The sequence below is a fragment of the Aulonocara sp. 'chitande type north' Nkhata Bay genome, linkage group LG18 (assembly GCF_057382095.1).
Source record: "Aulonocara sp. 'chitande type north' Nkhata Bay isolate Kocher_YH1m ecotype deep benthic linkage group LG18, A_spYH_male_GT1.1, whole genome shotgun sequence".
Taxonomy (NCBI): domain Eukaryota; kingdom Metazoa; phylum Chordata; class Actinopteri; order Cichliformes; family Cichlidae; genus Aulonocara; species Aulonocara sp. 'chitande type north' Nkhata Bay.
Window position 1 is genome coordinate 13,820,710 of NC_141361.1, and position 17,320 is coordinate 13,838,029.

General features: G+C 42.2%; 1 protein-coding gene across 3 annotated transcripts; it reads right to left on the reverse strand.

Moving 5' to 3' along the window:
- Nucleotides 1-558: 558 nt before the first annotated feature.
- phc3a (polyhomeotic homolog 3a) lies at nt 559-17,030 on the reverse strand. Of its 3 annotated transcripts, none has more exons than XM_086272220.1 (15): nt 16,804-17,030; nt 15,483-15,676; nt 14,293-14,448; nt 14,136-14,210; nt 13,888-14,040; nt 13,656-13,745; nt 12,737-12,953; nt 11,893-12,527; nt 11,702-11,807; nt 11,333-11,619; nt 10,603-10,759; nt 10,401-10,512; nt 6,823-6,952; nt 3,350-3,614; nt 559-2,847 (listed from the first exon to the last, which is right to left on the reverse strand). In XM_086272220.1, the coding sequence occupies exons 2-15, from the start codon at nt 15,639-15,641 to the stop codon at nt 2,693-2,695; spliced, it is 2,697 nt and encodes an 898-aa protein (XP_086128346.1). In that variant the 5' UTR covers nt 15,642-15,676; nt 16,804-17,030; the 3' UTR covers nt 559-2,692. The 3 variants fall into 3 exon arrangements, with proteins under 3 accessions (XP_086128346.1, XP_086128345.1, XP_086128347.1); XM_086272219.1 differs by having other exon boundaries at nt 10,401-10,518; XM_086272221.1 differs by lacking the exon at nt 13,656-13,745 and having other exon boundaries at nt 10,401-10,518.
- Between the last annotated feature and the right edge of the window lie 290 nt (nt 17,031-17,320).

Below are 17,320 nucleotides of genomic sequence, written 5' to 3' on the forward strand. Positions count from 1 at the left end.
TCCTTCATTTAAAAAAAAAAAAAAAAAAAAAAAAAAAAAAAAAAATGAACCAGATGGTTGTTTTGGCCACTTTAAGGTTTTGTTGTCTCTCTGATTGGTTTATTTTAGCCCAATCATGACATAAACATTTCTTTGGCTCTCACATTGAGAGTTTGGGTGACTTCAGATCTTTTATGTGCTTAATTTGTTCACAAAGTGTCTATTTATTTGTCGTGAGGTTCAATAAACACTATCGCTTTAAAAAAAAAAAAAAAAAAAAAATTCTGATACTTATTTCATTGTTTAGGCTTTACAGGTTTAAACTAGTGTCAGCGTTAATCTCGTTAAAATGATGTTGCATTAACGCAGCAAATATCAGTTAGCGAGTAAGCACAGATCGCTCTGTGCGTGGGGCAGCCCCTCGCAGTTATGCCGTTAACGTCATTTTGACGAGATTAAACGCTGACAACACCAGTTTAAGCAAAAAAAGGGAAAAGACAAAGAATGAATTTTAGATAAAGAAGGACCCTAAATCTCAGTAAAAAAATAAATAAATAAAACATTACACAAAGAAAACACTGTTTTCTAACTGTTTTATTTGTATATTAATTATGACAACAATAAATAACAATAAATAACCTTGTAGTCAGTAAAACTTTCATAAGTCAGCACAACCGTTTGCTGATGGTGAACGTATCAAATTCCATCTTGAAGACAGGAGGCAATAATCTGCTTTGTAAACAGTGAGATTGTACCGCGTTTGTCGAATGTAATGATGATCATTTGTTCTCTTTGTCTACAAATGATACAAACAAAACAAAAAAAAAACAAAAAAACAACATTTAAAAACCATTTTGAAACAAATGGATAACTCGAGTCAGAACTGCTACGATCACTACAGCGAAATGACAAGCGGTGAGAGAAAGAACTGCTCATCTTTGTTGCTTTGGCTCACTTCTCATCTCAAAAATAAATGAAATCTGACCGTCTCAGCATCTGTTAACATCTTTAACTATTTTAGGACATTTAGGGAAATCACTCCTGTTTATCAGAACTAAATGAAACTCCAGTTTTAGCTGTTTTTTGCTGTTCTACAGCAGCTCATAGTTTGTTTTAGAACAGATTTTATGGATGACTTTTAGGGCCCTTCATGGCCTTGTCCCAGGCTATATCTCTATCCTCTGAGCACCATATGCACCAGCATGCACCCGGGGTCCTTGGGCAAAGGCGCCAACCTTGCCTGAGGAAATCATGTCAGTAGAGTCAGCCACTTCCTTTAAACCTATTTTTATGGGAAGGCTTTTTTATATGAATTTCCTTTGAGACGTCTTTTTATCTCCCACAGTTCACAATCCCTGACATTTTTACTACAATTTATTGGTCTTGGAGTTTGTTTTATTCTGTCTAATGTCAAAATCTCACTGATCTCACAGGTGTAGCGTGAGTACTGAACATACTGGAAGATATGCACAGAAAATGAGCGCCATGTCAGTGCAGAGGAAGATATCGGACCACGTGAAAGTCAGACTACAGAAAGATGCAGAGGAGTTTTTCACCTTTGATATTGCAAATCAAAGCATTTGATGCAGCAGGCAAAATTTGATTGCTGTAACTGAAAAATTGTACTCAGTAGTTTGTTTCTATGGCAAATGTCACTTGGGCTCCATGGAGCCAGGCAGCGAAGAAAGGACCCATTAGAGCACGTCAGTATTCATGTTTGGATTTCTTCATGTTCTATTGTGAGTTTGATCCTTTGTTATATTTTTGAATCTGTTTTTGGTGCTCATTTGATTCCTGTCCCAGGTGAGAACTTTCAGGTTGTGTGTGTCCCTGTGTTATTTTCTCTTCATTATTCTAAACTCTTGTGTTCCTTTTGTGTAACAAATGAGTTTTCTGGTGTCTGTGTTAAGTTGGGGTGAAAAATAAAGTGAAAAAAAAACAAAAAATTTTTAAAATCACCTGTAGGTCAGAATTTCAACTTATCAACTCAAACTTCTGAGAAAATAATTTTCAATAAGATAATATCCCAAATTTTGACTTATTGACAGCAAAAAAAATAAAAGTTTTTGGTAGCATAAATAAACTTTCATAGATTGTGGTCTCCTGTGTGTTGCTTTGAGTTTTACCTCCTCCCCAGTGATTACCTAGTTTCTCTGCACCTGTGTATCATATCCCCAGCTGTCTCCACTTCCCTTATTACCCTGTGTGTATAAATAGTCCTTCCCCTGTTGCCTGGTTTGCTGCGAAGAGTTGGATTTTTATATGGTACCTTTTTGGTTTAAGTATTTAAATGTAATAAAATGTTGCATTTTAATCCTTCAATATACAAAAGATGGCAAATATAGCCTTTTGCAGTTTAACTGGTTTTGAGTGATTATGGGAAACTTAAATATGCACTGCTGAGACTTGTAAACGTGAAACTATCAGGAGAAACGAGCCAGAGCAGCTGAGGTAAAACTGTAAAATCATCTGAGAGCAAGTCGACTTTGAGTCCTTGGGTAATGGAAAGCTAAAACCCGGAAAAATAGTTGGCAGTGGTCTTTAAAAAAAAAAAAAAACTGCAGTCAGTTCAACTCAGCGAGCTCTGCTCTCTTTTGTGACAGTGTTTAAAAATAGGCAGTTTAAAGATGAGCAGCACTTCCTCATTGTCTCTGCAGAGGTGAGCAGATCCTTGCTTTTCTTTACATTCACTAAGAGGAGGAATGTTACGTGTTTATGCATCTTTGAGGGAGTTGATGTGCGCGCAAAGCTTCAGTGCGGGTCCCAGTTTAAGGTTCATGGTGCTGACCAGGTGATCCTCTGTGAGAAGCAGCAGAGCCTGCCCATCTATTTCCTGGGAGCGAAACTCCTCGGCTACATCAGCACCACCTGATGGAAAGAGAACCGGAGTGGTCATTCTGTGTGACCTATAGCCTCGTTTTCCAGTTCTTAGCTGATAGATGTAGCACCCAGTGTGGTATTCTGCTGCCGAAGCCCATCTCCTTCAGTTTCAATGTGCCAACAGTGCCAAATTTAAAGTAAATCACATTTTTTGCTCAATCTGATGCTCAGCTTGAATTCAAGCAGGTCGCTGAAGATATTTGTGCTAACGAGCAATTGAACAGGTGTACCTAATGAAGTGGCTGGTGGGTGTACACTATGTGCAGTCACCCTTAACCAGCACATGTCCACATGAAACTTTCATGCCTGCAAATCATATTTAACCTGTCAAAAACTGCGAGAGAGAAGCAAAACTTACCTTAAAGCAAACCCAACACACCAAACTACAAACCGACACAGACGTGCTGCGAGGTCAGAGGTCGTACTGTTAATGTTTGCCATTTCTTTAGCAATAAAAGCTGTGCCTCAGGAGTGTGAAAAACCGCATTACCTGGCAGGGTGCTGATGTAGGAAAACACTTGCTCCACGTTCCACTGAGACGGACAGCCGACGTCGTCTTCTGCGTCTGAAACGATGATCGTTTCTACGGTCCTCTGCTCCCTCACCCTCTCTTGCGCTCTCTCAGCCTGTTTTCGAAGCCTGGTCGTCATGGGAACGGGAGGTTCTTCCTCCTCTTCCTCCTCCTCCTCGTGATGCTCATCTTCCTCTCTCGGTGAACTCTGTTGGGTCTCTTTGGAGCCAAATGACCTGTGGGCCTGAGAAGCACAAAGACACAAAAATTCACAGTATATTTCAGAGCTGGACTTCATACAGTAACAAACAGAAAGCAGGTGTTAGACCGTGTCTCAGGTGAGGTTTAATTCTTACCAGTCTGAAATAAATTTTAGTTACAGCTCATTGTAAGTATTGACTTTGAGCTGCAAACTCATTTAAATGTTCATCTCCTTTATTTAAAGGATCTTTTAGCCTCTTTTAACAATGCTATTAGAGATGCAAGGGCTGCTTACTTTTCTCAGTTGGTTGCAAAGAGCAGAGGTAATCCTAAGGTCTTATTTGATACTATTACTGATATCATTACTCCTGCTCCACCTGCTGCCATTATTTCTTCTGCTGAAGACTGTGAAACATTTCTTGCTTTCTTTTTAGAAAAAAATTAGCAATATAAGGAAAAAATTGTCCCCATCAGCATCTGCACTGTCAGTTCCCACGCCAGTTCGGCCTGTTGTTTTAGAAAGATTTTTACCTGTTTCACTATCCGAGCTGGGAAAAATAGTTAGTGCAACAAAAGTATCCTCTTGTTCACTCGACATTTTACCCGCATCGTTATTCAAAAATGTCTTTTACTCTATTGGTCCCTGTATGCTCACTATAAGTAACACCTCTTTGGGATCTGGCAAAGTCCCTGCTTATTTTAAAACTGCTGTTATATACCCCCTGTTAAAAAAGCCTATGCTGGACCCATCTCTCACTAGCAACTACAGACCGATCTCAAAAATACCGTTAATTGCTAAGATTTTAGAGAAGATTGTGGCTAAGCAGCTTACAGCAGTTTTAGACAAATATAATATCTTTGACAAATTTCAGTCTGGCTTTCGTAAAGCTCATTCTACTGAAACAGCCCTTCTTAGAGTTTCCAATGACATTCTGATGCAAAGCGATGCAGGTAAGTGTTCTGTTCTCTTAATGTTGGATCTCACGTCGGCCTTTGACACCGTTGACCATTATATTTTGCTTGATAGGCTGAAATACTGGGTCGGTGTATCTGGGTCTGCCTTAGAGTGGTTCTCCTCGTATCTTTGTGAACGATACTCTTCTGTGGCAGTTTCTAAGTACAGGTCATCTTCTACGTCCCTGTCCTTTGGTGTGCCACAAGGCTCTGTGCTGGGGCCATTATTGTTTTTAATTTATTTACTTCCTCTCCAGCATATTTTGAGCCCTTTTGAGGATATTTGTTACCACTGCTACGCAGACGACATCCAACTATATATATCTTTTAAACCTGAAGATGCTTCTAAGCTGCGGATTTTAAATGTGTATTTGGAAACCATCAAAGGTTGGATGGCCGACAATTGTCTCCAACTAAATGAAAATAAAACTGAAGTCCTTTTATGTGCTCCAGACAGACATGTACCCAGCATAATGAATGCTCTTGGTCCCCTTTCAACATTTGTGAAACCATCTATCAGGAACCTAGGGAAACCTTCGATCCTGCTCTTACATTGGATATTCACGTCAAATCTCTGGTTCGGTCTTGCTTCTATCATTTAAGAAATATTTCTAAATTGAGCCCCATAATATCTCATACTGAACTGGAGATTGTTATTCATGCTTTTATTTCATCATGACTGGACTATTGCAATTCACTGTTCACATGTCTAAACAAAAGTTCCCTGGAGCGTCTGCAGACTGTCCAAAATGCTGCAGCAAGGCTTCTGACGAAAACATCGAAATACTCACATATAGCACCGTTGCTTATACAGTTACACTGGCTCCCTGTCGAATTCAGAGTCCACTTTAAGATTCTGGTTCTGACATTTAAGGCTCTTCAAGAACAAGCACCATCATACATCATTGAACTTTTACAGCCCTATGCCCCTAGTAGGTCTCTGAGGTCTTGTGGTCAGGGATTACTTGTTATTCAGTATACGAGACTGAAAACTAGGGGTGATCGAGCTTTTGCTACTGTGGCCGCCAGACTGTGGAATTCTCTTCCTCAGAACTTAAGATCTGCTGATTCACTGATTACTTTTAAAAAACAGCTAAAAACATCTTTTTAAAATTGCATTTTGTTAACTTTTGACTGTACTTTGTCTTTTTAATCTGTTCCTATACCTTGTAAAGCACTTTGTGATCTTTTATCTAGAAATGTGCTATATAAATAAAATTTTACTTACTTACAAACCTCGTGGTTCGAGCTCCGTGGAATGTTTGAAGCATCAAATAAACATTTAAATGTCTTTTTAGAAATATTTCCAATCCACCAGAGAAAAAACATGTATGCATAACCACCTCTGGAGTCTATCAGCCTTCAAAAATCCATTTTTGTTACACCTAACTGTAATAATCATCAGCCTGTAAGTCTGTTCTTCATATTTTTGAATGAAGAGTGATTTAAAACAGCATATAACAGGGCAACATGCTTGAAAGCTCTGCAGCCTTAACATATTTTTGCATGAGTCATTTTAATGTCTGTTTCCAGAGCTGATAGACATCTAAGAATCTGGCCACCGGCAAAGCCCATTCGGCTGTTTTCATTAGAGATCCCCATCTGCCAGCTGACCCGATCACCCCCAATATTCTGTCCAACATGCTGGTTTGCTTACAAATGTGAAGCTGCAGATCGTTTTGTGTCTGCAGTGTGTTTGTGTTGAAAAGAAGTTGCAAAAGAGATGACATATGTTTTTCTTTTTGGATTGTGAGAATAAATTGACAAGATGCATACGATGTCGTTTTTACTCACAGCAAAGAGAGGCAAACCCAACACAACTACCAATAAAGTCCTTCTGGTAGATAAGTGCTATTAGTAAAACCTCCAAAGCTGTTCTTCTTTAAACAAACAGGCTTGCCTTTGTTTGTCATGTGAACATGTAGTTAGTCATTTACTTTACTCATTTCTGTTAACACCAGCAAAATAGTTGCATGTTTAATCATCTGGGAATTTACCCAGATTTATTTATTTAGAGAGACCGAGATCCTGACCCCCCTAATGTTCAGCACAAAGTTACGCCCATGAGGAAAGCTGCAGAAAGCGCGATATATGTCGTTTTAACCCTAGAACATTAACGTGGAGTTTTAGTGACTGCAGAGCTCCAAACCTCCTCTGATTAACATCAGGATAAAAACTGTTCACAGGGAGCTTCATGCCATCCATTTCAGTGGCTGAGCAGCTCCTGCAGGTAACCCAGTATCTTTTTCGTCCATACAGTTTATACACGCATGCATCAGGCCGACGATACTACTGACCTGCATCACAAAGTGCTCTCTGGAGGCTCCGTTGACTCGGCTGGGGGGTCGTCCTCTCCTTCCCAAGGGCCTGTGAGCCATGCGACCTGCATGCAGCACCGCGATACGCTTGGTGCAGCTTACACTGAACCTGAACAAAAACAGCCGTGAAATGTTTGATTAACCCTTAGAGCACAGGTGTGTGTCCTTGATCCAACACAGCTGATTTAAATGGCTAAACGACCTCCTTCAGGTGTCTTGACCCAGGTTGATATCTAAAACCTGCAGGACACCAGCACTCGAGGCCTGGAGTTCGACACCCCTGCCTTAGAGGATCCTGGGGACATGTTGGGCCATTCCATTTTTTTAAATGGTATTTTTGGCGGTGCTGATATTAATTTTATCCTCAGGTCAAACAATGTCCAATTGAAAATCACTGAAAATACAACTTTTGATGTTTTCTGCAAAAGTGCCTTGCTGCTGAAATGATAAGTGTGTGTCCTACTGATGTTGGATGATGGTGTGCATGTGTGTGCATGTGTGCGATATCCACCTTCAAGTCTGTTCTCTTAGAAGGCCACACTCGGTGTTATGAACTAATTCGATAACAGTGAATGATGAGAACCCTTTCAGAGCTTCAACAATATCTCAGCAGCAGGAACCAAAACAAAATTGGACTTTATTTTGGTTCTCACTCAAGTAGTTTATGCATCTGCACGGCAGCCACAGTTAGAAGTATGCGCAGTAGTGCAGGAGCAGTCATTTTGGAGATGGCAAGACTTTACAGCACACACAGGCTCTGGAAGTGATCGTGAACCATGAGTGTTAAGATGGCATCCTCCTCCTCCGAGGACTCTGAGGCTGACATGGAGGAGGCCTCAGAGGTAGAAATGGACCAGCTGGAGTCCAGCTCTGACTCATCTGAAGGTGAGAGTGGAAAGGTTTGGTTGAAGCAGTGACAGGATAGACTCCTCAATCTCTTCTCCATCTTGGTCAACCCCATATTTTGGTCCCCCACAAAAACTGCAACGCTCTGCAACGCCCCAGCAGCCAGAGGTTTGATCCCTGGAACTACACACTATCCCACCAGCTATGCACTGCTGCTGGATGAAATCCTGCAGCAAACTGTGGCCCTGACAAACCTCTTTTCCTTAGGGTAAAAAGAGTGAGGATTTTTAAGGGTTATTTGAGAGTAAATAAATGCTCTAAGAGCTTGGAAGGAAATGCGTCTGGACTTCTTTAGGTTTTTTGAAAACTATGATGACCTGGATGACGGATAACCTTCACAGATGGTTAATAAGTGCATTCGTCCCTAATGTTATTATATCACATCATCCTTGAAGTCTGTGAATAAGTTGGGAAAGGTAGCATCGGGACTCTGAGCTGTCCTCTTTTTGTTGCTTTGATGGAGACTCATGGGGAAACCTGGGAGTGATTATCTACTTGCGTCAGCGGGCTGCAGATGTCAGATGATGTAATTCAACTTTACTGACACAGACTGTAATTTTCTGTAGTTTCTGCGGAAGAAAAAAGTGCTTTGTTGTTAAAGCAGACAGTTCGTGAGTGTTGCTCATGTTTTCCACAGACTCTAAGACAGTGTGGTGAACCTCAGCCGAATGACACACACCAACACTGAAAACAACAAAATAAAAAGATTCAAAATAATGAATCATCATTGTTCTCACGGACAAAGATCAACTTTTCATAACAAACCATAAAATATTACAATTTACACAGACTTTGTATTATGCATCGGCCCTGTGTTGTGAAACGCTGATTCTTGGATTTTTCTTGCCATCATAAATTCTTGTTTTGTGTTTCTTTTTAACACACCCCTTGTGTTCCTCTTGTGAGTGCTTCTTCCAGCGTACTTCCTGTTTTATTTTGAAGGTGGGATCCTAATATGGTTTTCCACTACTACTACTACTACTATGTCCTTTTACTTCCCATCTTTGTTCTTTTAATTTCTGATTTAGGTTACCTGTTCCCTAAGTCTGCATGTCTTAACCCCTTTTTATTTCATAGTTTGCAAGTGCCCAATGCATCTGCTCCATCGCTTCACATTATTTTCTCCCATCGGTGATGGGAGAGGAGGAGGTGAGGAAGAGACATGAGAACAAATGAGCTGAGGGAACAGGCACTTAGAAAATTGAGTCATCCTCACAAATGTCACACCTCATTTTAAAGTGATGCCAATGAAATGTGTCATTTTTGTTCTAGCAGACCCACAGCTGGATTTTATGACATCAGACATAACTGTGCTCATGACAATTTCTAATAAATAAATAAATAGAATTACTTTAATTTAACACATGGTGCTTTTTTGTGCAGGGCAGAAACTTTGATCATGTTAAATAACGTGAAAAAAGGATGACTTGTTTAAAAAGAATCCTCCTCCCACTATGACTTGTATATTCCAGCAGTTTCCCACAACTCTTTTATATGCTAAAGGTAAATAAATGCATCCACAGTGGACACGCATTTGCATTCTCAATTATAGCTAAAGCCTCCTCTCTCCTCAGTCCTCCTGATATATTTTAGGAATTGAGATTTCCTTCAACATGGTGAACTGAGATTGATTTCATGGTCACGGGCAGCAGGATGGAGGTGATGAAGCGCCTGTTTTTTCATGCTGGAGGACCACTGAGCTTACGTGATGGTGAGGTGTCTGCATTCAGGTCACAAAAATTGGTCTGATTTTAGTGAAAGTCACACACGATGACCATAATGATGGGTCTTCGTCTGAGCTGTGCTCAGGTTGCTCATATTGGTCGTTTTACTGCCACTTTTCCGTTCTGCACTTCCCAGATTACAATAACCTGTGAGTTGTGATTTCAGTCCCTGCTGAGTATTTACTGTATGATGTACACTCACATAGCACATATATTTGTGCTAACTGGTCGTTAGCACAAATATTTAATCAGCCTATCACACTGCAGAATGACCAGACTGTTTCAAGTTGATAGCAAGGCTACAACTCAGATAGCCATTCACAACTCATTATAACCAAGGTATGCAGACGTAAAACCTTGAATCAGATGGGCTACAGTAGCAGGAGACCACAGTGGATACCGCAGTGGATACCACTCCTGTCAGCTAAGAACAAAACACTAAGGCTCTAGTTCACAGGAGCTCACCAAAACTTGCAATAGATGATTGTAAAACTATTGCTTGTCCTCGATTTTCTTGGTACACTTTGGGCCTCTTGTACCGACTGAGCACCATTAAAACACCACAGCCTACCCGAGCTGCAGACTATGTCTATCCCTTTATGACTATAGTGTAACAATCTAATAATAGCTTCTTTCAGCAGGATAACACCAAAACCCCAAAGCTCAAATCATCTCAAACTGGTTTCTTTAACATGACAATGACTTCACTGTAAATGCCCTCCACAGTCACCAGATCTCAGTCTAGTAGAGCACCTTTGAGATGTGGTGCAATAAGCAAAGCTTATGAGCTTATGGCTGATGAGCGTCTCGTAATAACCTACAGTTTGTTCATGTTAATAGGGTGAATCACTGAAACTATGTTTCTTTGGTAATAAATAATTACACTAGAGGACAAAACTTAGTACGTTGTGTAAATGTTTTATTTACCTTCTGACACACGACATGGAGCAGAAGCGTTTGGAGCGCAGAAACGTGCGAGCGTAGCCGCTGCTTCCACAGTACTCACACTGCAACACGTCTGGCACACTCTCCCCGAGTTCTGCAACTTCAGAGGACCAGCTGTTAATCATGCATGTTCACACACACACACACACACACACACACACACACACACGCACACCTCTCTCACCTTCTCCTGTAGGGCCGTCATTTTCCATCTCAGAGTCAGATGAATCTGACTGGTCAGCATCCAGAGGACTGTCGTCTGCTGCATCCCCATTGGTCGGTACGTCCTGGGGTTCTGGAAGGGAAGCCTGCTGCTCCGATAGCAGTGATGACCGACCCACCTGCATTGAGTAGCACATTCAAAAATTGAAAACCTTACACCAATTTTTTTTAACCCAAATGGCAGAAAAAAAAGAAAAAGAAAAAAGTTTTAATTCACTGAAACAAGGTTTCACACAACTAACGTCCTGCACAACGATAACACTGCATGCTGACAGATTGCAAGTTGGCACTGACCAGTTCCTCTCACTATAGCCTTAACTAGTTGCATCAAGCTTCCTTGTAAAAAGACACCTTCTGCATAAATGAGCCATGCCAGCAGCTTTGATAAAGTGACAGACATCATTTGTTGACTGTAGAGCATCACCAGTGTTACAATGTAAAGACAGTGATGCAATGTCATATTTCAATTGTCATATTTACATCTGTTTATAATATTAAAATGAGACATTTACTTAAGTTTTAAATGCCTGGAAAAGTTTTATTCCACCTTCCTCTCCTCACCTGCTCCAGAAATATTTTCATTTTGTTTATACACACATAATTAAATAATTGATTAAAGCTGATTTTAAGTGCTTTTGTAGTGCTTCCCATTAATCAGCAGTAAACTTTCTGCACAGGGCACGTCCACATACCGGGAACGGCTCCAGGCCCTCTTTGATGACAAAGCCCTCCACGAGGTGTGTGAGGACGTGGGTTGACCTCTTGGGGCTTCCTGGGAGACTTGCAGGGGCAGAAGGAGGCTGGCTGGGGACTTTTGCTGAAGCAGGGAGGAGGGGAGGAGGTAAAGGAGAAGGTGGTGGAGGAGGAGGGTTGTTGGTGCCACTATTGCTGCTATTGTCAGTGGTCGTGAGCTGGGAGGACTCCTCCACTGGAGGACTCCTCCAGTGGCTGGGGGTGATGGAGGATGAACCCGTCACTGCTACACAATAAAAAGCATAAAGAGTGAGGGGTGAGGGGGTCTCATGGAGGCAGGTTATCCTGTTAACTGAATAATTCTGTACCTGAACCATTTTGATTGGGTGGTGTAGCGGTCCCGTCTTGTTCTGAACTTGGAGGATCTTTCCTTTCCTCTGAGCTCAGACTGTTCACGTTGCACTTTTGCCCCAACTGAAAATCAAAACAAAACAAAACCTCATTCAAACCAACTCATAATCTACTCAGGAGCTCTTCAAAGCAGGACGTGCTGACTCACGGGTGCAGTTTCGTTGTGTTTGACTGGATGCACTTTCAGATCAACAGCCACCGTTTGAGGAGGTGGCAGGTTCTGGTAGGGCATCTGGACCAGAGCCTCCGCCACAGGCAGTTCCCGCTCCGTTAGCAGTACCTGTCCTGACTGGACAGCCAAAGCCCGGACTGAGTGCAGGGACACCCTGTGAAGGGAGGCCGGGGGGTTCTGGGGCAGCCTGGGGAGAATGAGAGGAGGAGGAGGAGGTGGAGGCTGCTGGCTCTGTGGGAATGAGGTCCGACGCTGTGGCGCAGCCACCAGAGGAGGTGGCTGAGGCTGAACGGCAGCAGCTGGGACTGAAGTCTGAGGTGATGATGCAAGCATGCTGGTGACTAATGGGGAGGAAGAAGAAGACAGGGCTGGGGGCTCGTTTCGTAGTTGTGAGTGGGTGCTGGAGGCGGTTAGTCTTTTAACCGACAGAGGAAGAGGATTGGAGTGGGTATCTCGGGGTGCTACTCTGAGGGCAATTGGTTGCAACTGTCTGCTGCTGGGAGCCCCTCCTGTGGCCTGCTGGACGATGAGCTGGTGGTGCGCCACCTGCTGGCCTACTGGACAGGACAGCTGCTGCTTGACTAGAGTGTGGGTTTGCACTGGAGGGTAGGCTGCAGAGGGAGCACGAGGAACATAATAACCAGCAGGTGAGCTGTCATTAAAAACTTAACCTGACAAAAAAAGCAAACATCTGCATTACATGAACATCAGTATGCTTGCTGCATGGCTTGTATCAAACCAAAACCAAGTGTCCACCCTAAGTTTGTCTCTGGCCTCTTACACTTGCAGTTATCTCAAACCGTGGAAGACACAAACTCACCTGGGGTTATAATCTGGGGTCCTGACACCAACGAGGTGGCATCAGATGGCGCTGTTTCTGTTGAGCCATCAGTCAGTTGGGTGCTCTTCAGCCCACAGACTGGATTCTTGGACAAAGAGGTAGCTGCAGGCAGGGCCTGGGACTCGGTGGAAGGTTTTAAGATGACGCTGTGGGCTGTAGCCAGAGCTCCCGGCAAATGGGTACGCAGAGCCAGATTCTGCAGCGAGTATTAGAGGTTAACAGTTAGTCTTCGCAGTTATTAAAAGTTTCTGGTCATGGAGTAAAGAGCCAGTGCTGTACCTTGTCCTAACACACTGACATCACGTAAATAAATACAGAAATAGTGGACCTATTCTGCTGTTCCTTATATTATGATCTAAAGCAGCGAGCGAGAGTTGAGGCTCGGGTGTGAAATGTATGGTTTTCAGGGTTTTAACGGTTTTCAGCGTTATTTTGTTATCGTTTTTATAGCTAACTCTGTTTTCCTGGGTCTTTTCACGTGTGTTATGAATAAATCTTCTTTTTTTCGGTACCGGTACTAGTTTTATTTTGTTGTATTTATCCGCGACACCTTAAAGGCCGGTCTGTGAAAATATTGTCGGGCATAAACCGGTCCGTGGCGCAAAAAAGGTTGGAGGACCGTTGGTCTAAATAATGTATGCAATGTTGAAACAAAACAAAAAACACAACCCGCTTTGCTCTTTATGATGTCAAAGAGGGGAGGGATATCCTTAATGATGAGATCAAGAGGGGCAGCAAATCAGAAGAAAGTAACTTTAAAGCTGTGGGCAGTGAGCAAAGCTACTGCAAGAGAGTCCAAGGACAATAACATGGAGCCTGAAATGAGCATAATAGGTCCACTGTATGTTCTGTAACAGCCTGAGGCACATAATTGTGCAGCACTGTGGCAGGATTGTACCTGAGAGGAGGTAGGTAATGAGGAGCAGGAGGTCACAGTGGGGAGGTCTGACTGAATTGCAGCTACTGTGGCTGCAGGAGTTAGAATCAGCTGGCAAGGATAGAAGCAACAGGGAAGCTCAGACGCCACGTTGGTTAAAAATCAGCCATAAAAAGTTGCTCATGCACTCAAAATGGCAACACAGTAAAGCAGCATGAATGCAGCTCGAGATCAAAGATGAAAAGGTTTCTACCATCTGAGTTCGAAGGTACATCTGAGCTTGGTTACAGCTGGCAGGTCTGTTTCCTAGAAGCATGGCCTGCTGAGATATTGTGGCTGCGCTGGCAGTGGATGTCTGAGTTCGACCAATCAGCCTTGCGGTCACTGGAGATGCTGGTAAAGTTATCTGGATGAGGGGCGGCATGATGAGAGCTGTGACAAAAACTAAATATGCTCAGGTGTGTATTTGTGCTCAGAGTGAGAACACACTTAAGCACTTACCGAGTTTTGGGAAACACCCGCAGCCTGAACCAAACTGCCTGTAGAAGAAGAAGGTGACCTCTGACAGACTGAAGCCTGAAAAGCAGTGAGAACACGTTTTACTTTCTATTCTTGATCCTCACACAGACACACAGCACATAGACAGACACCACCCGACCTGCTGGATGGCGGCCAGACTCTGCAGATGTGCGGGATGCTGGTGCTGCTGCAGGGCTGCTGTCTGCAGCATGAAGTGCTGCTGCTGGGCTGCGTACATCTGATGCAAGTACTGGGCCGCCATGCTCTGAGGTCTGTTCATGGCATGTTGGATCACCTGTTGGATCACACGATGTACATTTTCTTCAGACTGGCTAAAAGCCTTACAAGGCTATTTATCTACTTTAACAACAAAATCTAATCACCTGTTCAAATACACTATATTGCCAAATGTATTCACCCGTCTGCCTTCACACACATATGAACTTTAGTGACTCCCATTCTAAATCTATAGGGTTTATTATGATGGGGAATTTTTGGTGATTTTTCCTGAAATGTAGTTGTGAGGTCAGACACTAATGCTGGACAGTCAGATTGCCAGAAGAAGGCTTCTCCACTGCTTCAGAGTCCAGTGGTGGCGTGCTTTACACCACCACATAAGACGCTTTGCATTGTACGTGGTGATGTAAGACTTGAATGCAGCTGCCATGGAAACCCATTCAATGAAACTCTCTACACACTGCTACTGAGCTGCTCTGAAGGCCGCATGAATTTTGTGGCCTTCAGATTTTACTGAAGGTCACAAACTTTGTACTATAACCACTAACCACTAACGGTTGAGTGAGGAATATTTAGTGACGAGGAAATTTCATGAGCGGACTGGGGCTACCTGATCTTGCACAAATGTTTGTAGAAGTAGTCTGGATGCCAGGTGTTGGATTTTATACACCTGTGGCCATGAAAGTGATTAGAACAGGTGAATTCAATGATTTGAATGGGTGAGTGAATATTTTTGACAATATAGTGTATATACTATGATGCATAATTACTACTATTGTTTATTCTTTGGACTGTCTCGTAAAAGTAATACCTGATAGCTTGACAAACGACAGTCAATAGACAATTAATATTCAGTATATCAATATGATAAATGCATACTGAGGTCAGTGGTACTGTTCATTACTTGGATCACCTTTAAATCAAGTCCTCTGTGTGCACTTTACAGAAATAGCTTGGACTTTTTGCCTGTCAAGCACACCGTGCGTAGGGACTGTAAGCAGCTTCCTGTCTATTACCCCGACTCTTTACCTGTGAAGTGAAACTAAGACTAAACGAGCCACACACATATCGGTCGCAGGTGCAGTTTATTACCTGGACTGCTTGTCTGTCTGGTGGGATGATGCTGAGGGAGGTAGAGGGCGGCTGGGTGCTGGAACTGGGTGTTGCCATGGTGACGACAGATGATGACGATGCAGTGGTTACTGTCTTACTGGTGTCTGCCTGTCTGTCTCCTGGGCTCCGTCTGTCCATGTCCCAGATTACACACAGAATCAATATCAGGAAATCTGTGGAGATAAAAACAAAAAAAGGACATGCATTAACATGTGCAACTTTCTCTGATTCATGTGTAAATGCTTTCAGTTAAGATGCTTTCACTCCAGGCAAAAAAAAACCCTAACAGACAGGTGCTGGTGTAGAAAAATCATTTTCTATGTGAAAATATTCCCACAATTTTCAGGTTTCTTCCTGTTAAAAGGGACTGTTTCCTTCCCACTGTTGCAAAGTGCTTGCTTTGACAGGTTGCTTGTTTTTTTTTGTATTTATTTATTGTTTTTTGTTTTGTTTTAAATACTGTTGTGTTTTTTCCTTATAGCACCAGCGCTTTGAGGTGACTGTTCAGGGTGCGGGACTAGAAAATAAGCCTGAACTGAATATATTTTAACGTGTCAAAACTGAACCCTTCCCTCTTGTCTTTATTTTTTTATGACTTGCAGTGGAGTGTCAGGTTTTAAATGACTCCACTTTCTTTTAAGAAAGCCAAATATAATTTTAAATCATTTATGGCAGTTTTACTTCAAGAAACCTTTTAATTAAATTAAAAAAAAAAAACCTCACACAAATAATAGACACCCTACCTCACAGGGAGCTTTGATCTTCTTGAATTAAAAATGAAATAGAATAAAATAAAACCAGGTGAACAAAACTAAACTTGGACTTTTGAAATAGAAACATAGAACCCTGACACTTATTAAATTAAGTGAATTTACAATAACAGAACAATAATAACAGTAATATTTAACATTATCACCAAGAAATACTTTTAAGTTTTTAAAATCTTGTGTGAGGTGGGGTGGCACGCACACCTCTGTAATAATTTAAGAGAATTTTATCAACAACAACAACAATAATATTAATAATAATACAGTAGCGTGGGTTGTATAAATCACGCCTGTAGCTGCAGAATATTGATTCTTTTTTTTCTGATTGATCTTCGCTGTAGATTAGTAAATGCAGGATTTCCTCGACAAAAACCCTGAACCATCGGATAATCCTGATATTTAATGTCCAGTCTGTGAACCTTCACAGACTACATCCAGCACATCTGGATGACACCCCCCGCCGCTCTGCCCCTCACCGCTCACACTGCGCATTATGCATGCACAACCATCCACCTCTTGTCGGCGATACTTGCCTGGTTTTGGAAGACATGGGCCATCAGGAGCTGACCATACCCCGACACACTGTCCCAGTCATGAAGCCCTCTGATGCGTCAGCGCTGCTTAAAATGGTGATTTGAAAAAAATCGTGCGGTGTGCTGCGAAGCAGGCAGCATATGATGATAAATAAAAAAAAAGCTTCGGCACAGCACCGCTCGCAGTGCGGGAGGACCCTCCACAGCCACAGAAGAGAGGAGAGGCGATGTCTGACGATCAAACGCTTTTTGTTTTAGAATGAATGAATTTAAATTGTAGGCTCGTGATAAGATGTGTTGTCCCCCTGTTTATCACTAATATCGCTGTCATGTCACATGACCACGTGGTCTCGTGAATTCATTGTTCTGTCACTCAATAATATATGATGTTCAGATGAGTATGTGCTGCAAATTCGTGTCCCGTGAGTACAACAAAGTCAGTTTTCTTCTTTTTAAGTACAGTTGGTTCACTTTTTTTTAATGAAGACAAGCGGGGACCATGACCGCTGGATGTTGT

Coding starts and splice junctions, on each gene's coding strand:
- phc3a (XM_086272219.1), bottom strand. CDS start 15,641: ATGGACAGACGGAGCCCAGGAGACAGACAGGCAGACACCAGTAAGACA. Junction 14,449..15,482: donor CAGACAGACAAGCAGTCCAG/GTAATAAACTGC, acceptor GTGATCCAACAG/GTGATCCAACATGCCATGAA. Junction 12,954..13,655: donor CATTACCTACCTCCTCTCAG/GTACAATCCTGC, acceptor TACTCGCTGCAG/AATCTGGCTCTGCGTACCCA.